Source organism: Chroicocephalus ridibundus, chromosome 4 (genome assembly GCF_963924245.1).
Source record: "Chroicocephalus ridibundus chromosome 4, bChrRid1.1, whole genome shotgun sequence".
NCBI classification, from domain to species: Eukaryota; Metazoa; Chordata; class Aves; order Charadriiformes; family Laridae; genus Chroicocephalus; species Chroicocephalus ridibundus.
The window spans coordinates 13,038,521-13,057,614 of record NC_086287.1 but is presented as its reverse complement, the minus strand read 5'-3'; the positions used below and the strand labels follow the sequence as shown (position 1 = coordinate 13,057,614).

At 40.6% G+C, this 19,094-nt stretch overlaps 1 protein-coding gene across 1 annotated transcript in view; it reads left to right on the top strand.

Moving 5' to 3' along the window:
• SWAP70 (switching B cell complex subunit SWAP70) overlaps window positions 1-19,094 on the top strand; it is a 42,375-nt gene that overhangs the window by 18,862 nt on the left and 4,419 nt on the right. The window contains exons 4-10 of the mRNA XM_063332675.1: window positions 6,681-6,908; window positions 10,340-10,486; window positions 10,768-10,876; window positions 12,200-12,381; window positions 16,178-16,285; window positions 17,839-18,005; window positions 18,800-18,998. Coding sequence (XP_063188745.1) covers window positions 6,681-6,908; window positions 10,340-10,486; window positions 10,768-10,876; window positions 12,200-12,381; window positions 16,178-16,285; window positions 17,839-18,005; window positions 18,800-18,998 — 1,140 coding nt within the window. The remainder of the gene's footprint in view (window positions 1-6,680; window positions 6,909-10,339; window positions 10,487-10,767; window positions 10,877-12,199; window positions 12,382-16,177; window positions 16,286-17,838; window positions 18,006-18,799; window positions 18,999-19,094) is intronic.

Genomic DNA, 19,094 nt, shown 5'->3' with positions numbered 1-19,094 from the left:
TTCCATGAATGTCTGTTTTGCAAAGGTGCTCATGTCTTAGGGAAATGTGAAATGGTATCAAATCTAAAACCTCCCTCCCCTTTCAAGTGAGAAGCCTTGATGAGCATGAAGTAAAGCACTTCTGCGCACCAGGTGAATGTGGCATTTCAAAGAGATACTGATGGACTGGAGGAAAACAATGCTGTATTTTGTTTTCTCTACTTAAAATTAGTCCTGATGGACAGCTTTCAGAACCAGTACAGTTCTCAGCTACAGCAGAACTGCCTCCTGGTGCAGTGGGCAGAGCTCTACCAAGGAGCTATACCGCAAATGCGCCTGGAAAGCAGGGGCCGAGGGGGCTTCCTGCCCTCCCTGCAGCCGGTCTTTTCCACTAGATCATCTGAGACGTAGACATCCAAGTTTGTGTTTCCTTCAGCTCTCACAGGCATTATCTCTTCCACGACAAGGATAAAATGAAGGGAAGAAAGGTGGAGAGAACTGTAGCTTAAGAGGAGAAATATTTCTAGTCTGTCATGAGCTCACTTCTTAGTTGTTACAGACTCATTTGTGTGCCTTGGTATTGTGTAACCAGACGTTTTCTGTTTTATAAAAAGGTTTCCAAACACTTCCCCTTTCTGATATCTGGACGTGTGACTGCAGCCTTGGGAATGCTTTATACTGTGTACTTTATGCTGTATATTCCTTGTGTGTTGTAATCTAGTGTTCAAATAACTTGCTTTAAATAAACCAAACGTATTTGCTGTGTTTGCTTTTTAAGCCTGACTTCTTGAGGAAAGATTTGTACAGTCATTTTTCACTTGTCCTCTAGCCTTCAACTGTCTTAACATGTGGCATTTCTAATCTCCTAGTTATGACAAAGAAGGTCCAAACCTTGTGTGGCTTTCTGTGTATTTGAAAATGATGTCTTTTTAGACTGAGGAGGGGAAAGTCTGAAGCTGTCCAGTGGTGATTCTTCTGGGGGCATTTCCTGCAGAAAAAGTTTTTTTGTGACCATGTTTGCTTTCTTGTTCTTCATTCTAGTATCAGGAACTGATATGATGAATGAAATACTGGGAATTGAACCTTGGCCATTCAGAAAAAAAATCAAAACTGTTGCAACTAGAATGAAAGCTGCTTATGTGGGGTTTTAATTGACCCATGACCTCTACAAGTTGATGGTGATGGTTAGAAAGATTTTTAGTGACTTAGCAGCTTGTATCAGTTCTTCCTATTTCACTACTTTTTTCCTTGATTGATGCAAAAAATAAGACAGTTTTTAGCTTATGCAGCAGGTTGTCCTTAGGATTTACAAGTTTACATGTTACAGTGTTTTTTGAGTTGACCTTTATTATACTATTTAACGCTAACTTAATTAAAAAAAAAGAAAGAAGACAATGGTTTACACTGGATAATGAACACAGTTTTGGTGGAAAGGAAGAAACAAATATTTGACTTAAAAGTATGTGATGTTCTGATGGGATGAAAAAATGGAATTGATGATAACTGTGAAAGGGGATATGATTGCTTTCATGTCTCTTGCCCAGTAACATATGCTTCCACAGAATTTTGTACAGTATTAATATGTTGTTCCTAAGAATAGGGGTTCATCACCCGGTGTGCACAAGCCAATCAACACACTGAGTCGAGATATTTGTCTTTATTTCAGTTCTGCAGAATCGGGTGCTAGGCATCTAAGGCGGCCAGCACACCTCTTAGGAAACACATAGGGCCTTTTATACAAAAAGGGAATGAGGAAAAAATCACATTAAAAGAGCTGATTAGTCACTTGTAATCATATAACAAAAACTCATTTGCACACGTCCTAATTGCTGTCTGGCTCGTACTAGGGTGGTCTTACATGTACATACAAAATCTCATCCCAGAGGTGTGATTTTTAGTATTAAAATTATCTAAGGTAACTAGAGGCTATACCTTCATCCTATCAGCTACCACTAGGTATTCTGTTGGGGTTCCAGTTGAAGTAATGAGTAACTTCAGGATTGGATTATTTATGTTTATGGGCTTTTTGTTTTAGAAACTTCCTATTCCCATTGCCATGGTTTCAGAGCAGGCCAGCATGGTCACTCAGTTTTGTGGATTTTTAGCTCTTTTTGACATCAAATAGACCTGTTATATCTGCTCTGTTAATATCACAAACCTTATTTGAATAGTATGAACCAGAATAGCCTTGTCTGCTGTGCTCTGCTGGGCATGAAGGCCTCCTTGACATTATTTTTCATCTTCTAAGAGACCCACTTGTATATCAGAAAAATATGTGAAACATCTATGATACTTCATTCCCCATGGAGGATAGTGCCAGGAATACCCAGGAAAGAAAAACAAATAGGTGTTGAAATGTGGGAAAAGAAAGTGCCCTCTGAAAGAAGGTACCAAACAGGCTGTATAGCTCATGTTAAAGAGCCTCTGTTCTTTGTATTATTTTTTGCTTTCTCTTGGCAAAATTCTGGCTGAAAAGTTTCTCTGGGTTTGAGGTGGAAGCTGGTTTTCGTACTCTGGAGCTAGTTGGTCCGTACTGGAGTGTTAGCAACCCCCACTGTGTTTTTATGTCCATATCCAAAAGTAAGGTCCAGTCAGAATAGCAGCAAACATTGCTGCACATTTGCTTTTCGACACTCTACTCTTTAACCACAAGAGTAGATTATGTTTGAGCCAGTGGGCTTAATTTGTCAGTTATTTGCTGAGTTGACATGTCTCTTTGTGGAGGAGGGGAAATGTCGTTTTCTCTCAGAGGTTCCTCATTTGAGCACATAATGAATGGTCTCTTCTTTGCTTCCACACCGATTCAACTTATGTCTTTATATTTACCCACACTGTTCCATATTTATACCCCACCGCAACATTCACTGTTGCTGTTGAACAGATATGTTAGATAAAATTTTTCTCCATATTTTGGCTAGCCATGTACTTATGTGAATGCAAGACGAAGCTTGATTTTTTTAATTTTTTTTTATTTTAGAAATTAAACTGTCATATGCAGAGGCCCTTTTTCAGTTAAGAAGAGTTAATGTATTTTAAAATAATGAGATATTTTATGTACTTTAATGGGATTATAGGATATTTGTGGTCATGTTGGTGACTTGTAGTTGGGGGGTTTGCAGACTTAAATGTTTAAATCTGTTGTAATAATCAAAATAAGGTAAAATGTGTGCAGGTGACATTAAGGGAAAAGAGATGTTGACTTATTTTTAGTGCCTTACGTGAGAACGTGTACTAGCAAAGAGTTTTGCATTGCTTCTTTTCCAGACCATTAGTTTGATATGCATTTTGTTCATGTGACTTGAGCAAAAAAGTGAAAAAATCTGGTCAGGTATGATTTTTTTGTGTGTGCCCCTTTGTCTGCAAGTGAGTCCTGGTACTTTGAGATAATTAACCAAAGGAATTTGAGAGCTGCATGCCTCAAGCAGTGTAATAGGTTGTGAAATTTTGGAACAATACATTTTAAAGTTAAAGTTCGTTAAGTTTTAATGATTTTTTTTTTTTTTTTAAATATTGTCTAGCATTTTGGCAGGTATATTACCTACCTCCTTAAGCCTCAGTTATTTTAGCTTTCCTTTCAGCTGAAGTACAAGTCTGTAGTTCAGAGGTGCTGCTGCTCAGAGGGACTGAGCTGAGTGGCAGGTTGTGTTTTCAACGGGGGGGAAAAAGTTACTCCTGCATTGATGCCAGAGCTCATTTCAGCTCCTCAAATGCAGGTTTTAGGAGGTTTGTTTTGAAACAGCTTCGTGGTGCTACTGTTCTTGCATGCTGTGAAGGGCTTTTTTGAGTTGGTTTTTTTTTTTTTTTTTTTCCTATAAAACTTGTCTGGGGTAGGAAGTAAGCTACTTCCTGCCTTTAACTGCATGCTGAGGATTTATGGTAGTTGATGCTCAAAAGCCTTGGATTAGTTTTTTAACTTCAGGATTTTGGAGAGTGAAAATCACCAAAGTATATTTTAAAGATTTTTAAAGGAATTAGTTACTGAATTTTACAGAAATCTAGTAAAAGTTATATGTTGGCTGCTTGGGAGGGCATGCTAAAATCTCCTTGCTGTCGTGTGACTGTGTTAACTCCAGCGATCCAGAGCTGTGTGTGGAACCACCTCAGAGCACAGTTTTATGGCCTGTTCTGGTGACCCGTCTGAACGTGAGCAGCGGTGCAGATGGCACAGCAGAGCCCTGGCTCTGCCACAGCAGGGGACCTGTGCCACCCTCTCTGTCCTGGGCACGCAGCCTGCGTGGAGGGGTGAGCGGCTGTGCCGAGGTGCCCTCCCCGGGGATGCTTTACTCAAACGGCAGAGGGGCACAGCACAGGGCCCAAAGCGTCTTTGCTGATTACCTTGCACCCTGTGTTGGATGTGCTTGTCTACAGTGTGAATGCCACTTTTCCAGAGGCCTTTGTTCAGATCATGTCTTTGCTAGTAGGCATTGCATGAGGAGCTAAAAATACTTAAATGCTGTACTTGGTGAAGCTGAAATGAAAAGCAGTGCTCTCTACAACTTCTGAACTCACCCTGGAGGCACATTCTGTGACTGGCTAGCCTGTCTTCTCTTCACACAGTCTTTATGAGGAGGATATGACAGCCACATCTTGGAGGGGTATGTGCTTCCTGCTCATTCAACAGAGTGGGAACTTTCCTCCAGACGGTGCAGCAGCTTCTGCATTTTGCTGTAGCATCAATCCACGTGCTACTAGAGTAGGGGCTGTGAGACTAAGAACAGTCACTGAGCTGAAATAGTAAGAGAAGCTCACCCATCTATAGGGTGAATTGGTAACTTACTGCTTTGTCAGATGAGCGTGTTCTGGTACATGCTTGTGTGTTTCTTGATCACGGATGCGAGGGAAAGGAAGGGATTTGCTGGCACCAGTTGCAAGAGAGAGAAGCAGCAGCCGCAAAATTAGCATGTGTGCTGCATCTAAACCTTGTGGCCTGCGAGTCCATGAGGTGAAATGTGTGTGGGGAAAACACACTTCTTTATTTCTTTGTACTCCCATATCTCTTACATAGAGGCTGCTGGGTGCTCTGAAGCCTATTAGACCAGCTGAAATGTGACTGAGCTGTAGCTGGAAAGATAATTTATTCTGTGGTGAAACATCCTCTGGCTCTCTCAGTCGCCGTTTTTCTTACCTGTAGCAGAAATTATATTGTGCTTTCAAGCAGGGCTGAGGAGCAGAGGCGAGCCATCATTGTTGATCAGAAAAATGACGTCCTGAAAATCATTGTTTCCACCACTTTTCAATGAGGCATGTTCATGCTGTAAGCCGTAGTCATTTTTGTTAATGGGATCCAAGCTCCTGAGTCACTTACTGTTTCCAAAATCACACCTAAAATAGGTAAATGGAAAGTGGAGCAGACCGTCCTGAAGGACTAACTTTCAGAAAAGCAGCACTTGAGGAAATCCGTGTTGTTTCCATGTGCACAGAGAGAACCTGAAAGGATCGCGGTGCTTTCCCTCCCCACCTCCACCAGCCATCGTGCGCTCCCCACCCGGTCGCATCCCTCCTGCCTGTAGAGAAGCAGGGCAGCGGGGATGAGCCCTGGTCTGCAGCTTTGTGGGCCGACCTACCAGGAAGAGGTTGTGTGCTGGCCTTGTGGCAGCTGGAGAGAAAGACCAGCCCTTGGAGGAGCTGGTGCTGCACTGTCCCTGCTGTGGGACAGGTGGCTTTACTGTCTGCCTTGGCTGGTTGCCGAAGGCAGTTGAGTTCCCGAAGCTGGTGAGGACACGCAGTGAGCCATTGCCCAAAATAGCAGAAGACCACATTAGCTTGGTCTGTCTTCAAAACTGGTGTCCTGTGACTTCAGTCATAGAAAGTTAGAAGCCTGGCATTTACTTTGTTGTGTAGAGGTCTTTGTAGGATGGCTCTCCTACAATTATTTTGTTGAGAGAGACATTAAAAGCATTTTACATGTGCTCAAAGCTGTAGATGGGCTTAGTTTAAAATACTGCAAACTAGTTTAAAGAGCAAATAGTGCTGAGTTTAAAAACAACATAAAAAACAGACAAAAGAAGAAACCCAGCCTTCTTTCCCTCTTTTTTCATTCTTGTGTTTGTTTTGACTAGTAGCATTAGTGTTATTACCCTGTGTAAGGTAATGCATACAGAATGATGAAAGATTAGAAGAAAAGGAGTTTATTTTGGAAACAATAAAAGTGGACGTGAAAAATTTGTTCTTTTACTTCTCTTGATACATCTCCCAAGATTGTGCCTAGTGATGGAGTGCTTGAGATCTAGAGAAGAGGGGTCAAGTGAAGACTTAGATATGTAACCATACCTTGGTAGTTTTTCATTTCACTTCTTATCCAAACTGCCATCTGCTTTTTTTTTTTTTCTAATATGTTTGCTTTTCATCTGACATTGATACTTTTTGAAACTTCTCACGCTTCAGTCATCATGGTTTGGAAGCTGTTGCAGGGAAGGCCCCGTGTGTTCTGTAGGAGTCTGAAATATTAAAAGAGGCTGTCAGGTTCAATTCTTTGTTTTTTTACTATGAAGAGAGTAGCTGCAGGATGGCTTTGGCAGTCAGAAGTTAACAGAGGCAGCAGCCTAAAATCTTTGCTAATTAAACCACTTATGTTTAGGGGCCTGCATGTGAATGTAGGAATCTAGCTGTAGTGATAGTCTCCAGAGAAGCTTAGCTTACAGCTCTGAAACTCTTGATTTCTGTGCCCGCTGAAGATTATTAATTTCTGTATTTCTTTACAGATTGAATATTTACTTAAAAAACTCACCGAAGCAATGGGAGCAGGCTGGCAGCAAGAGCAGTTTGACCATTATAAGATTGCTCTCAACACCAGTCGAGAAGGTCTTTCTGCGTGGGAGCTGATTGATCTCATTGGAAGCGGGCAGTTTAGTAAAGGGATGGACCGACAGACGGTGTCCATGGCAATCAATGAGGTCTTTAATGAGCTCATATTAGATGTACTCAAACAGGTAAGAACCACAGAGAACTAGTGTTTTAAAGTAGAAAAATTTATTCTGTAATTAGGAAATGTTCGATTTGTACTGAAATTTCTTTACCTGATGGATAATGAGCAGGGGGAAATAAGGTAAAGTACTTAAAAAAGGTTCTTTAATATGAGCTTATTTTTATAAAAGAGAAATTGTACTGCTGTTCAGATTGTTGTAATTGTTGCAGTATTATGAATGAGTTACTTTTGGGGAAAGTTTGTTTTTTAGAAAGTAAAAGAAGCATGCTCTGACTTGAAATACAGCCTTTTATATACTCGTGTCAACTGCTTGTTAACTGACATGATAGCTGCAACAGCTGTCAGTGCTTCAACTGTGACAACTCTTCAGTCTTGGTGTTTTCCTAGGTGCAGTTACGTTGTAGCAAATATAAATCCTGCTGATGATCACTGCTGTATTCAGGCAAAGGGGGTCTGGACAAAGGTATTGCTCCAGCTGAAAGGTCTGCTTCTAAGTTGCCCCACTTCAACATGGCGAAGACGTGTAGAAGAGCTGCAGAGCTCTCCCTTCTTCTTCTGCTTAGCAGGCTACGTGACCAACAGCTTCCTTACCTGTACTCAAACACGGAAGTCCTGCTGGCTTTTATATTCTTAGCAAACTTCTGTCAATCTTCAGTTTCTTCAGATTCCCAGTGGCTGGATGATCAGTTTAGGAATGGCTTTAAAAACCGCATTTCTTTCATGGGAAGTATAAATATCACAGGGACCTGAGGGGTCACAGCAGAGCTTACGTAGAGAGCTATTTAAAATTGACTTTTACCTGGCAGAGAATTTTTTCCATCTTTGATTTCTTGGTGAGGGGAGAAACAAAGGCTTTCTTGGCAGGCTTTCCTAAGCTGTTCTGAAGAAATCATCAGAAGGTCTTGGCACAGGAAATTCTTTCAGAATATCCACAGAACAATGCAAAAGTCTATTTTTGTTAACTGCCGTTTGCCTGTTGGAGGTGAGGGCTGGGGACACACACGAAGTCATAGTCTTTTGAGGGCAAAATGAAGTCATTCTGCTGTTTAATACCATGAAAATAAAATAACCAGTGTCGGGTCAGTCCTTCCACTTGAAATTTGTGAGGAAATAGGATTTCTTTTCAGTTTTGATACTGCATTGTGTCTCCCCCCTCCTTTTTTTTTTTTTTTTTTTTTTTCTCTGTCTCCTTTCTTTCCTCTCTCGGTGGCTGGGCCTCTTTCTCAAGGATGTCTGAGTGCCTTTGAATGGTTCCTTGACACTTAAAAATAGTCTGTGTCAAGATTTGACCCATCACCTCCTGGGCAGTCACTGGTCTAATGGAGAATGGAGTTCCCTGGGTGTCTTACAGACGTCTGGTTCTTGTGTCCTGATACCTGTTCATTTTTTTGTCTTGTTTATTGCGGTATATGATTACTTTAAGGTATCAGTTAATGACATATGGTATCATAGCCAAGGGTCATACTGCCCTTTTTATTGTACACTTATCTTGGATCTCTGAGGCTTATGGTGGGTAGCAGTGATAATTAATTTTGTGATATTTAGTTTTCTGGAAGACATGTCCTTCTTGGTGGTGTGAAAAGTTCCCCAGGAGCTGCCAGTGGGCTCTGGGAAGATGAGAAGGAGCTGAAGCACTGAAATAATAGATAAAGACTTTGCAGAAATTTGAGGGGAAAAGATCAGTCTGACTTGCCTTTGAAAGCAAATTCAGTATTTCAGGAAGGGGAAGAACACCTGGTTATGACTTAGACTGTGCAAGGCATGAGAGAGTGAAGCTGCGGGAGTCCTTCACACGCACTTGCAACCACCCAGACCTCAGACTGAGTATGGAGGCGGCAAGCAAAGCTGCTTCTCTGCACATTCCTGTTCTGGAGCAAGGGGGTGGGATGGCACAGGGGAATAGGCACGGCCTTGGCTCTGGCCACGTTTATCTGGCTAGAAAAGCTGAGCACAGAGAAGCTGTATGTGTAGGGGGGTTGTTTCTTTTTTGTTTGGTTTCTTTTGTTTTTTTTTTTAACAAAAGAGCTTCTCCAACAGTCCTGAATTTTTCTTCCCCTCACACCTGTACACCACAGCACATTTATTTGTTTCCTTTTGCCCAAAATTGCTATAGCTAAAAGCCAGTACAGGAAAAACGTTCATTGGTCTCCTTTCTACATTTTTCATCCTCTTAGTCTGGAATACTTTGGAGTACAGTGCTTTCTGTGTGGCTTGTTCATAGCTATATTGATGTAGGTGTTTCAGTTTCATCTGTGATTTGACTTTTTTCTGAAGTTAGACAAAAGTATGTAAGTAATTAGGGAATACGGTTTCAGAAATGGCAGGTATAGCTGAAATACTGGCAGACTTTGAAACTCTGGATTAAAAACTGACTAGGTCACAGCAGTGCCCCTGATAAGATCAATAAAAATCCAACACCTGAAAGAGTGACCAATTATTATATCATTCTCTGTGCACCCTTTTCCATGAGATGTTTTTTGAGTTGCCACAGCCTATAACAGGGTTACTAGTATAACTGCACTTAGTATTGGTGCTTATATTTTATATATGTTAATATTCAATAGAGGCAAACTTGGATGATTTTCTCATGATACCAGTCATTACAGAAGATTATAATTTTTATTCTTTTATTTGTATAAAGCTCAGTGGCAAAGTATTGTCTTCTCTTCCTTCTTTTGAAATAGTCTTGTTAAGGCTTGCAAGTGTTTTCTTATATAGGAAGTTGAGTGGATCATCTTTCGAGGAAAACAAAATACTGTGAGTGAAATCGTGGCATTGTTTAAATCAAGGTACAACTCTGTTCCTTTAAGGGAAAATCCAGGCTTCGCCAGCATTCTCGTTTCCCATCCAATAAAGATGACAGAAGTATGGTTCTGTTATCAGTTTCTCATTGAAGCATCCTGTATGGGATCGCTTCTTCAATGGGGTGCAGCTAAATGAGTATGTCGGCAGGGCAGAGACACTCCCAGGACAAGAGGTGCTTCTGCTTTGTCCCTGGGAATATCCCGTAACAGGCTGGATTTACAGTGCGTGGGTGCAGGCATCCACACAGGACTGACTTTTAATAATGGCTGTCAGTAAAGTATTACAGGTGAGTTTTAGCAATGGCAAATGTCTCTGCTAGACTGAAGAACATTAAATAGTAAAGGTCATCAAAGAGGACCAAAGAGTCATAATAATGGCTTGATAATGATGTAATAATAATAAATTTTCAGTTCTTCAGGTAACACAGTTACTTAAAAACCGGACACGAGCAGAGAGTAATTTCTCATGGGCTAAACAATTAGCAGTGTGCTGGTATTGGGAACAGAAGTGTGTAGGTGAAGTATTTGGGGCCTTGAGCTCACTTCTCTGTGTGCTCTATTGAACACACAACAAAAAGACCAGGTGGTTCAACAGAGGCCGGGCATTTCAGCTATTTGTTGGTTTTTACAGGGCTATATGTTGAAAAAAGGTCACAAAAGGAAAAATTGGACGGAGCGATGGTTTGTGCTAAAACCCAATATTATTTCCTACTATGTAAGTGAAGATTTAAAGGACAAGAAGGGAGACATCATACTGGATGGCAACTGTTGTGTAGAGGTAAAAAAGAAAAAACACAAAACCAAACCAAACACCAAAACATATGAATGTCTCTAAAGATAACAATTAATTCTTTTTTTGTGTGCAGGATGGACTACTGGTATCTTTCATTAATGGAGCTCTTTTTACTTTATATAAAACCAGTTTATAAACACCCTTTTAATAAAGGTTCTTAGTGCTAGTATTTGTAGCTCAGTTACAGATAACTGCATACGTGGGGCTTGACAATATAACTTGTGTTTCAGTGTTTGCAAGGCTAATCCTTTTGTTACCCATTCTAGGCCTTGCCTGACAAAGATGGAAAGAAATGCCTTTTTCTCATAAAATGTCTTGATAAAAGCTTTGAGATCAGTGCCTCTGATAAAAAGAAGAAGCAGGAGTGGATTCAAGGTGAGGTTTCAAAAAATCTTAGTTATGTGAAAGTTAAGGCAAGCTGAAGTCTTACAGCTATGCTTTACTCAAATTTGAAATTTTTGGTCTTGTGATTTCTGATGTCTCTGTTTTGGTCACATGCAAAGGATGTTTTAAGGAGCCTGAGACTCAGAAAGAACTAATGATCCATCTAAGGGGAATCGATTTCTGTCATTTAGGTGGCTCAATTTAGGCAACCATAACCAAAATGAAATGGATATTATTGTTGTTTTCTTTTTCTGTGTTGGCTGTACTTCTAGGAATGGGGAAGGGAAGGGGGGAATACATTGTAAATTGTTGCTTTCAGGGAGAAAGGTGAAGCTTGTTCATGTCAGCATTATGAAATACTGGCTTTGCTTTTACAGTTTTGCTTGAGGTAGTGTGGTTTGGTGAGCTGAGCGCAAGGCTGGGAATTGGGGCTTCCTCTTCTGTTCCCACAGTGAAGGTACTTCTGTGAGACCTTCCCAGATAGGAGCTGAGCGATAGTTACGTGCATCTTTTGTGGAGTGAGGTAAAGCCCTTGCAAAGCCACTGTTGGCAATGCTATTGAAGTATGTACAGCATTTGAATATTTGGGGCTATGTGCTTTCATTTGCGCTTTCCTCTTTATCTGAAACATGTGTGTAATTGCACCAAAGTCAGATGTATGATGAATGATTACTTAGTTCCAAAAGGAGATTTTTTTTTTTCACAGTTGTAGTAGGTGAATAAAATATAAAAATCATCTGCCGCTCCTGAGATTTGCTCTCTGAATATTTCCTTGTTGAATGTGAGTGAATGAGAGCTGCTGTCTTACTGGGAGAAAGCTTTCCCTTGGAGTATCAGTAAGAGTAAAGGATTTAAGGTTGCTTCTAGGGAAGTAAATGAATGTATTTGTTAGATAACATGTTACTGCTTGAGTCACTGAATCTAGGTAATAAGAAATCTTGAAGTGTTGGAGTTGGGTTGTTTGTTTTTTTTTTTTTTTTTCAGCCAGGCATACAAGTGACTTGTATGTGCACAGCCTGTTAGAAGTCAATATTGAAATTGCCATAAGGCATTGGAATTGCCAGCCCTTGTCCTTGTGGCACACAGTCAATACTAAAAGCCAAACGTCTTTCACTTTTGCTTTGTTGACAGCTAGCCTGAGGAGAATTAGGAGAACTGACAACAGTTATTTCTGATTGAAAAATATGTTTAAAAAGACCTCAACAAACAACACACCACCACTAGTATTTATTCACGGAGGCTATCCAGAAAGTTTAGCATTTCCCTCCATTGGTGTTCTCTTCCTCTCCCTTTGTCTTGCACGCTCCTTTCCAGCCATACAGACCACTGTAAACCTGCTGAGAGCAGGGAGCCCTCCACCCCACAAAGAAGCGCGCCAGAAGCGAAAAGAATTGCGGCAGAAGCTGTTAGCTGAGCAAGAAGAGCTGGAGCGGCAGATGAAAGAACTGCAAACGGCCAACGAGAACAAGCAGAAGGAACTGGAGACCGTGCGAAAGGTGGGAGTGGGAGCTGCTGACCTTCAAGCTTAAAGCTCAGTCTCTGTGGTCTTGATGTATAATTAGGCATCTATTTCCTGTTCAGGTGTTCAGACACATTGAACAAACTCCTCCAGAGGAGGTGAGCTTGTGTCAGGAGCAGTAGATGTGCTGGTTGAGTCTCCAGTGTAAAGCCTTCAGCACTGACTGCAGCAGTTTCTGAGGACTGTTCAGCAGGCTCAGGGTAACTCACGTGGCCCAGCCCTGTCCCCTGTACTTATGAGGGTATTGTGAAGCTAGTGTAGAAGAAAGCCCCAGCTGTGTGGATGGTGCTAGGGGACTGGAAAGTCTACTATTTTCAGTCACTTATGAGGCTTTTGTTTTTCTTTTCTGTCAGACATGTCTGTCAAACTTGGGGCTTTCCATTAAGATTTTCTTATATAGTTTTCCAAAGTTATTTTACGTGTGGGGGAACTCTTCTATTCATACAGAGGTAGTTTCCAGAGATACAAATTTAATTTACAAAGATTCCAAAGATGCAAAGTGATTTTTGTGAGTATGTATAGGCATAATTTTATTAGAGTGGTTTGGGGGAGGTTTATAGAGTTGAGACACTTAGCAACCATTTATAAACTGTTTAATGCACGCTCCTTGTAAATGCTGGATTGATTTCTAACAGCTTGAGAAGTGGACTAGAAATCTCTTGAGTATTAGCAGAAGACTTGCTGAATACATTATTTTCCTTGTAGACAGCTTTTTAGTCTAACGGCTGGTAGGAGACACCAAGGTGCCTTTGCTGTGGCTGCACACTCTGACAGTAGATTGAACACGCTGATGGATCTTTGTACTTAGGAACAACTGGTGCCTCTGTAATAATTCTCCACAGAGACTTGGTTATTATCCAGATGTACTTTCTATCTTTCTTTTTAAAGACTTGCAAGAAGACTTACTATGGCTTTTATTGCTGTGATGATACCTTTTAATGAGGAGCGTGCCTTGGAAATAGCTTAGAACGCCGTTAGATGCCTCCCACCCCGCTGCTACCTAACATTTTGGCTGCTGAATCCCTGCTGCTAGAGCAGGCCGGATCTTTCCCCTGTGCTTAGTCTGAAGAGTCTTTTGTTCAGTGACTTCCTAAATTAATTTGATTTTTTTGCATTCCCAGTTAGGACAAGTCTGCATCGTTGCTTGAGTTTTTCATAAATAAAAACCACTAACTAATTTTAGCTTTCAGTTAGAAAAAAAACTTTAATGATCTTTGTGGCAGGGGAGAAGCTATAAATATCACGAGAGCATGTTAAAGGTGCTGAGTCTAGAAAGCAAATAAAATAATCCATAATGTATCTTTTTTTTAAAAGTCTTGTCATTAAGTCACAATTTGTGGCAAGGAGAAATTTGTCTTTTTTTTAACCAACCTTGCACTGCCTTAAATGGAGTCTGACAGTGGAAAACCGTTTTTAAATTGAATTTTAGCACCTATATTCTAGCATGTGTTTAAGATTCAGAATCAAAAATATGCTTTAAAGGATAGCCTGTGTTACCTGCAAGTTACTGGTAAGTAATATACCTGTTAACAGAAATGATTGGACTGGATAGCTGTGTTGGGTTTATGGAGAAAAAGTGAAGGGGGTAAGGTAACATGAGAGCAACTCCAGAGGAGCAGGAGGATGTTGACAGGCTCCAGGGGGTTTTGTAGAAATCATAATGGGTTAAACTAAAGAGAGTTGTGGCAAGAAGCATCTTTTGAAGTGGACTGGATTAAAATGACTTCTTGAGGAAAGTAGTTTAGTCTCTGACATGAACTACTGCACTTTGACTAAGTGGAATGAGTGGGGAGGTACTGTGTTGGAGGAACTTAAAGGGTTTGAGTAGTTAGAAAACTGTTCTTCAAGGAAAAGGCTTTGTAAATGGTTCAGGAAACTGAATTCTTCTGGAAAGCTTAGAGTTAGATTTGCTCCTGCTGGCAGCGAGCCACCACTTACGCAGCATCTGCCAAAGTGCACTGTGAGACTGGTTTGTATTTTGATAACTCTTGCAGTAGAAAATTTCAGAAGAATAAGAGTCTTTGTCTAAAATAGATTTTTTTTCATATTTTTAATGGAATTTTGAGATACAGACATTGAACAGACTGAAAGGTAAGTTTTCTCACCAAGAGAGCGAGCACAAGACTTGTGCACCTTTTCTGTTTCAGTTAGGGGTCTTGCATGGGATTCAGAGACTCTGTGCTGGCTAACCCCTGCTGGAGTGGGATGTTCCTGTTGATTCCCCCTCCTTCCCCGCCCCAAACATTTGGGACTTTTCCCTAAACTGCACAGTTGTTGCCAGTAACCTTACCTGCCAGGAATGGATGTCCTCTGACATGAATTAAGCAGGAAGTTGCTGATAGAGAGTGGACAAACAATGTATTTTCTTGTTGAGCTCTCTGGCAAAAGCCTAACACCCACCCTTGCCTGTGACTCTGCACGTTCGCCCTCTCAGCTCAGTATTGGCAATGTTTGTTTAATTTCAAAGTGGGAAAGGAAATCAAAAGAAAATTTCACTTAAATAGGCATCTTGGATTTGACTACAATTACATGCTTTCAAATGTTCTGGCAGAGGAGGAATACTGCTTCTGAAAGAGTGGCGTCATTTAAGCCTTTCAAAGGAGAGCAATTCTGTACTATCTTGTACAGCTTAAAACCAGAAACTAGGAGCCTTCTCCTTCCCTTCTTCCCATCTATTTCAGATTAGAGTGGTATCACAAGCACTTAAAGGAATGAAAGTTTTAGCTTGGCATTTTTAATCGTTTAGGTGTCTCATTGGTTCGTCTAGGTTGTGTGAGGGAAGATGGTTTAAATGTGGTAACTTCCAAAAATCCTAAGGAAGATGGGTGTCCCACTCTTCTTGAAGGCCTGTGGAAGCAGTTTCACCAGCCTAGCACGTTACAAAAGAAGGGTGCTCGCTTTATGTTTCCTCTGAAGCATCAGATAAGTTTCTTATGAAAATTCTGTGAAAGAATTATTTTGTTTTCAGTATTGGTAAAGTTTTGGCTGGTACCTGTACATTTCTGACCTGCCATGCATTCTAAAAATATATGCTATTGAAATCCTGATGAAAGAACAAACTGTGACGACTATCTTTATTTGTAAAATCAAGATGCCAAAAAAAAAGTTAAATAAGTTGCACAAAGGCGTGAAGGTACCAGCAGCTGTTTCCTAGGCCTTAGCTCTGACTAGGCTAATTTTTCCCCTAATTTCAAGTGATGATTATCAACTAGAATTTTATTTGCCTTACATGGCAATTTAGGAGATGTTAAAGGGATGTGATTCACAATAGCACAATCACTTATTATAGTCAAAGTTTGTGGCACTTCTGCTTTCCCATGGCAATTTTAGTGCTTCTCACTTCTGTTTCTGTATGAACTCTATGTGTGCTGGCAAGTTTTCACTGTTGGAACTCCTGTACAGTCCTGCCTGGGATGTGCTTTTCCATAATAGTTTTCTATCCCATATGAGATAGAGAAGGAAATAAAGTGATTTCTATCAGGTGTGTAAAGCAGGACTCAAAGGAAACTTGGAGGATATCTGATAATTGACTTTTCATTGGTAAATTTAAAGTTGTCTTGCAACTGACAAGATTAAAAATCACATTTAGAGATTAAGAATAGCCTCAGACATTAAAAAAAAAAAGCTGGTGCCTTAATGCTTTTGAAGGTTTCTTCCAATTTTGTTAAAAACAAAAATTGTTAAATAAAATTCCATTTCCTCCAAATGTTGTCATTTTGACAAATTGTTTTTCTTTCTTTTTCCCCCCCCAACACCTCACTCTTCTCTTGCAGCAACTGGAAGCAGCAGCTGCTCGTGCTGCTGAGGAAGAGAAGAAAAGACTTCAGACTCAAGTTGAATTACAAGATCGCTTCAGTTTGGAGCTGGAGAGAGAAAAAATGGTGAGTAGTGCATGTGGGTTTTTGCTACAATTACAGAGAGTGAACAATGCGTTCAGCAATGGCTTCCCTCACAGGCAGTCACTGAAAAGATTCTGCAGATTTTGCAGGAGGCCGGAGAATACAACCTGAGTTGTATTTATTAGAGATGTAGGAATAAAATATTTTTATGAGTGAATTCAAATACTAGAACAGCTTGCCTACAATTGGTATACCATTCAAAGTTTAAATATTATTGGAAAATTGGGAAAACATTGACTGTTTGAAAGATAAATGCAGACTGAAGTTATCCTTGCAGTTTTGAAAGATGGAGAACCTAAGGCCAGTACATACTATATGAATATACAAAATGAACACAGGCATAATCAAAATGCATTTTAAGAATTTTCTGACTTGAGTATATCCCTGCTTTTTTATACTGTGTGTTCTTGTACATTTACACACACACGAACATAAAAAATAAATAAATATTGTAGCTTTACAATGCTGTTACTATAATCCACACTGAGAATTTCCAGAAGAACTAATTTTCAATCTTCAAGGGCTTTGTGAACCGTAACGAGCTTTTCTGTTAGCTGGAGAAAAGAAGTAGAAATAGTCCAGTCGATGTGATGGAACGTCTCAGGACATAAATGCACACAGTGCTGCTTTATGGGCTGCGTGTGAATTCCTGAATACGATCACTTTCTGGGTCAGTGGGATTTAGGTTAGCTGAGGGAACGAGGCTGCAGAGCAGTGGAGCAGGACATGCCATCCTATCACACTTGACAGAAAGCCTTTCTTGCTGACTTTGGGAGCTGTGCTTACCTTCTGCGGAGTACACATTATGTGCTGCTAAATGCTGAGGTTTTGGTGCTTTATCCCAACTGCGTTCAAAGCCAGCTGGCTGCTGTTGTCCCCAGCACAGTGATGGGCTGAGTGGGAGGACGGTTCTGGTGCAGCAGCCCCTGGTTTCCCGCTTTGGTCAGTGAAAGGCGGGGGATGTGCATCAGAGACTGGGCGACTGTGGGTGTGCAGCATCCCCCTCACCTTCGTTTATCCCTTGCCATTGTTTTTTGGTATAGCTGCTCGTCTGTTAGCAAAGCCAACCTCCTTAGCCAGTTTCCAGCCCTTTACCCATCCTGTGCCGTTGCGGTGCCATCATCCAGATAAAAGTGTTTGAAATACACTGCTGCCAAGGGAGGACTGCCTGAGGAAAGGAGTGGAAACAGTGTAATTAAACCAGCCTGGCCTTTGTGTCTGCAAGCTTTCTCTTCCTTCCCTTTCTGTATCTGTAAACTAAGTGACAAGTTCAAACTGATTGAAGTTATGTTTAAACCCCTGTGAAAATCCTATGCTGCATGAAGTAGGGCAATGTAAGTAACCTGTATTATTACTTGTTTTTTTAAATGCTTTTAGTTACAAATCTACACTCAGTTTTATCAGTTCTGCTCTGCAGGCAGCAGGAAAAAGTTTGTCTCTGAAAACATTATCTGAGGGAAACCTGGCAATTCCTTTAAAAATTGGAAACCTGAGTTGCATGGTAGCTCATATGTATCCTCAATTTATGCTGCTAGGTAAGACAAAAAATGGAAGAGCAGGTTGCTCAGAAATCATCTGAACTGGAACAGTATTTACAGAGAGTACGTGAACTGGAAGAAATGTATAAACAGCTACAGGAAGCTTTGGAGGATGAGAAGCAGGCACGGCAAGATGAGGAGACTGTAAGGAAACTTCAGGCCAGGTATGGCTTTGACCTAGTAGAAATCTATTTCAATGCCCGACTCCCCCTTGCAATAATAAGTAACTGTGCCGTACTATTAAAGGTTGTTTGCATCTTGGACACGCTGCTGGAAAGGGGGACTGGCTGAAGTCCAAACACAGGATAGATTATTTTTTTTCCTTAAGCTATGAAGGCTAAAGCTGGTTTTTTTGATTTTTTTTTTTAATATGTTTGATTAGCCCTTAGTGGTGGGAGTGCTCAGCAATTTCAGAGAAGCAGGTGCATTTATTTTTCCATCAGATGTTGTGCGTGTCAACACTGGAAAAACTGAGACCACTCTGTGCAGACTTTTCAGTTGTGTATTTTATAAAGCAGTAACTGTAAATATTACTTTCTGCTGTATTTTATCACAGGTTTAAATTGTAATTGATAAAGGGTTAAGTCTCCTCTTACTCATATAGCCTTTGTTTAGTGTGGTTTGTTTCTTCATATATTCAGTCCTCCTAAGACAATTAAGATAACTTATGGATGCTTGTTTCTTCTGTCGTTTTTCATCGTTGCGTATTTGCATTATTGACTAAATTTTCTGAATAGCCCTTTGTAGCAGTCAGACTGCTTGCACTGCTGGCATGATTTTCAGCTTTACACTGAAGAGAAGCCAACAGGCAATAACTTTTTCCCTGCTTCCCAAGCTTGCTTTTTTTTTTTTAATAAAAAAAGGAAAGAAAATAGTTAGCTTGGCTTGCCTATGTGTACGCTACATAATGGATACAGCTTACTTTAAAGTGCAGTTAACGTCGCAATCCCCATTGCAGATTACTGGAAGAGGAGTCAGCAAAGAGAGCTGAACTGGAAAAATGGCACTTGCAGCAGCAACAGACCATTCAGATGACAGAAGCAGAGAAGCAAGAGTTAGAAAACCAGAGAATGATAAAGGAACGGGCTCTGCAAGTTGCTATGCAGCAACTGGAACAACTTGAACTGGAAAGGAAAGAGGCCCTTGAGCAATATGAGGTGAGCTGTCCTGTTCATCAGCCTCTCATACTTAGCCAGGTATTCAGTAATTTAACTGAATCTGAAGTTCATCAATATCATGCCTCTTGAAGGATT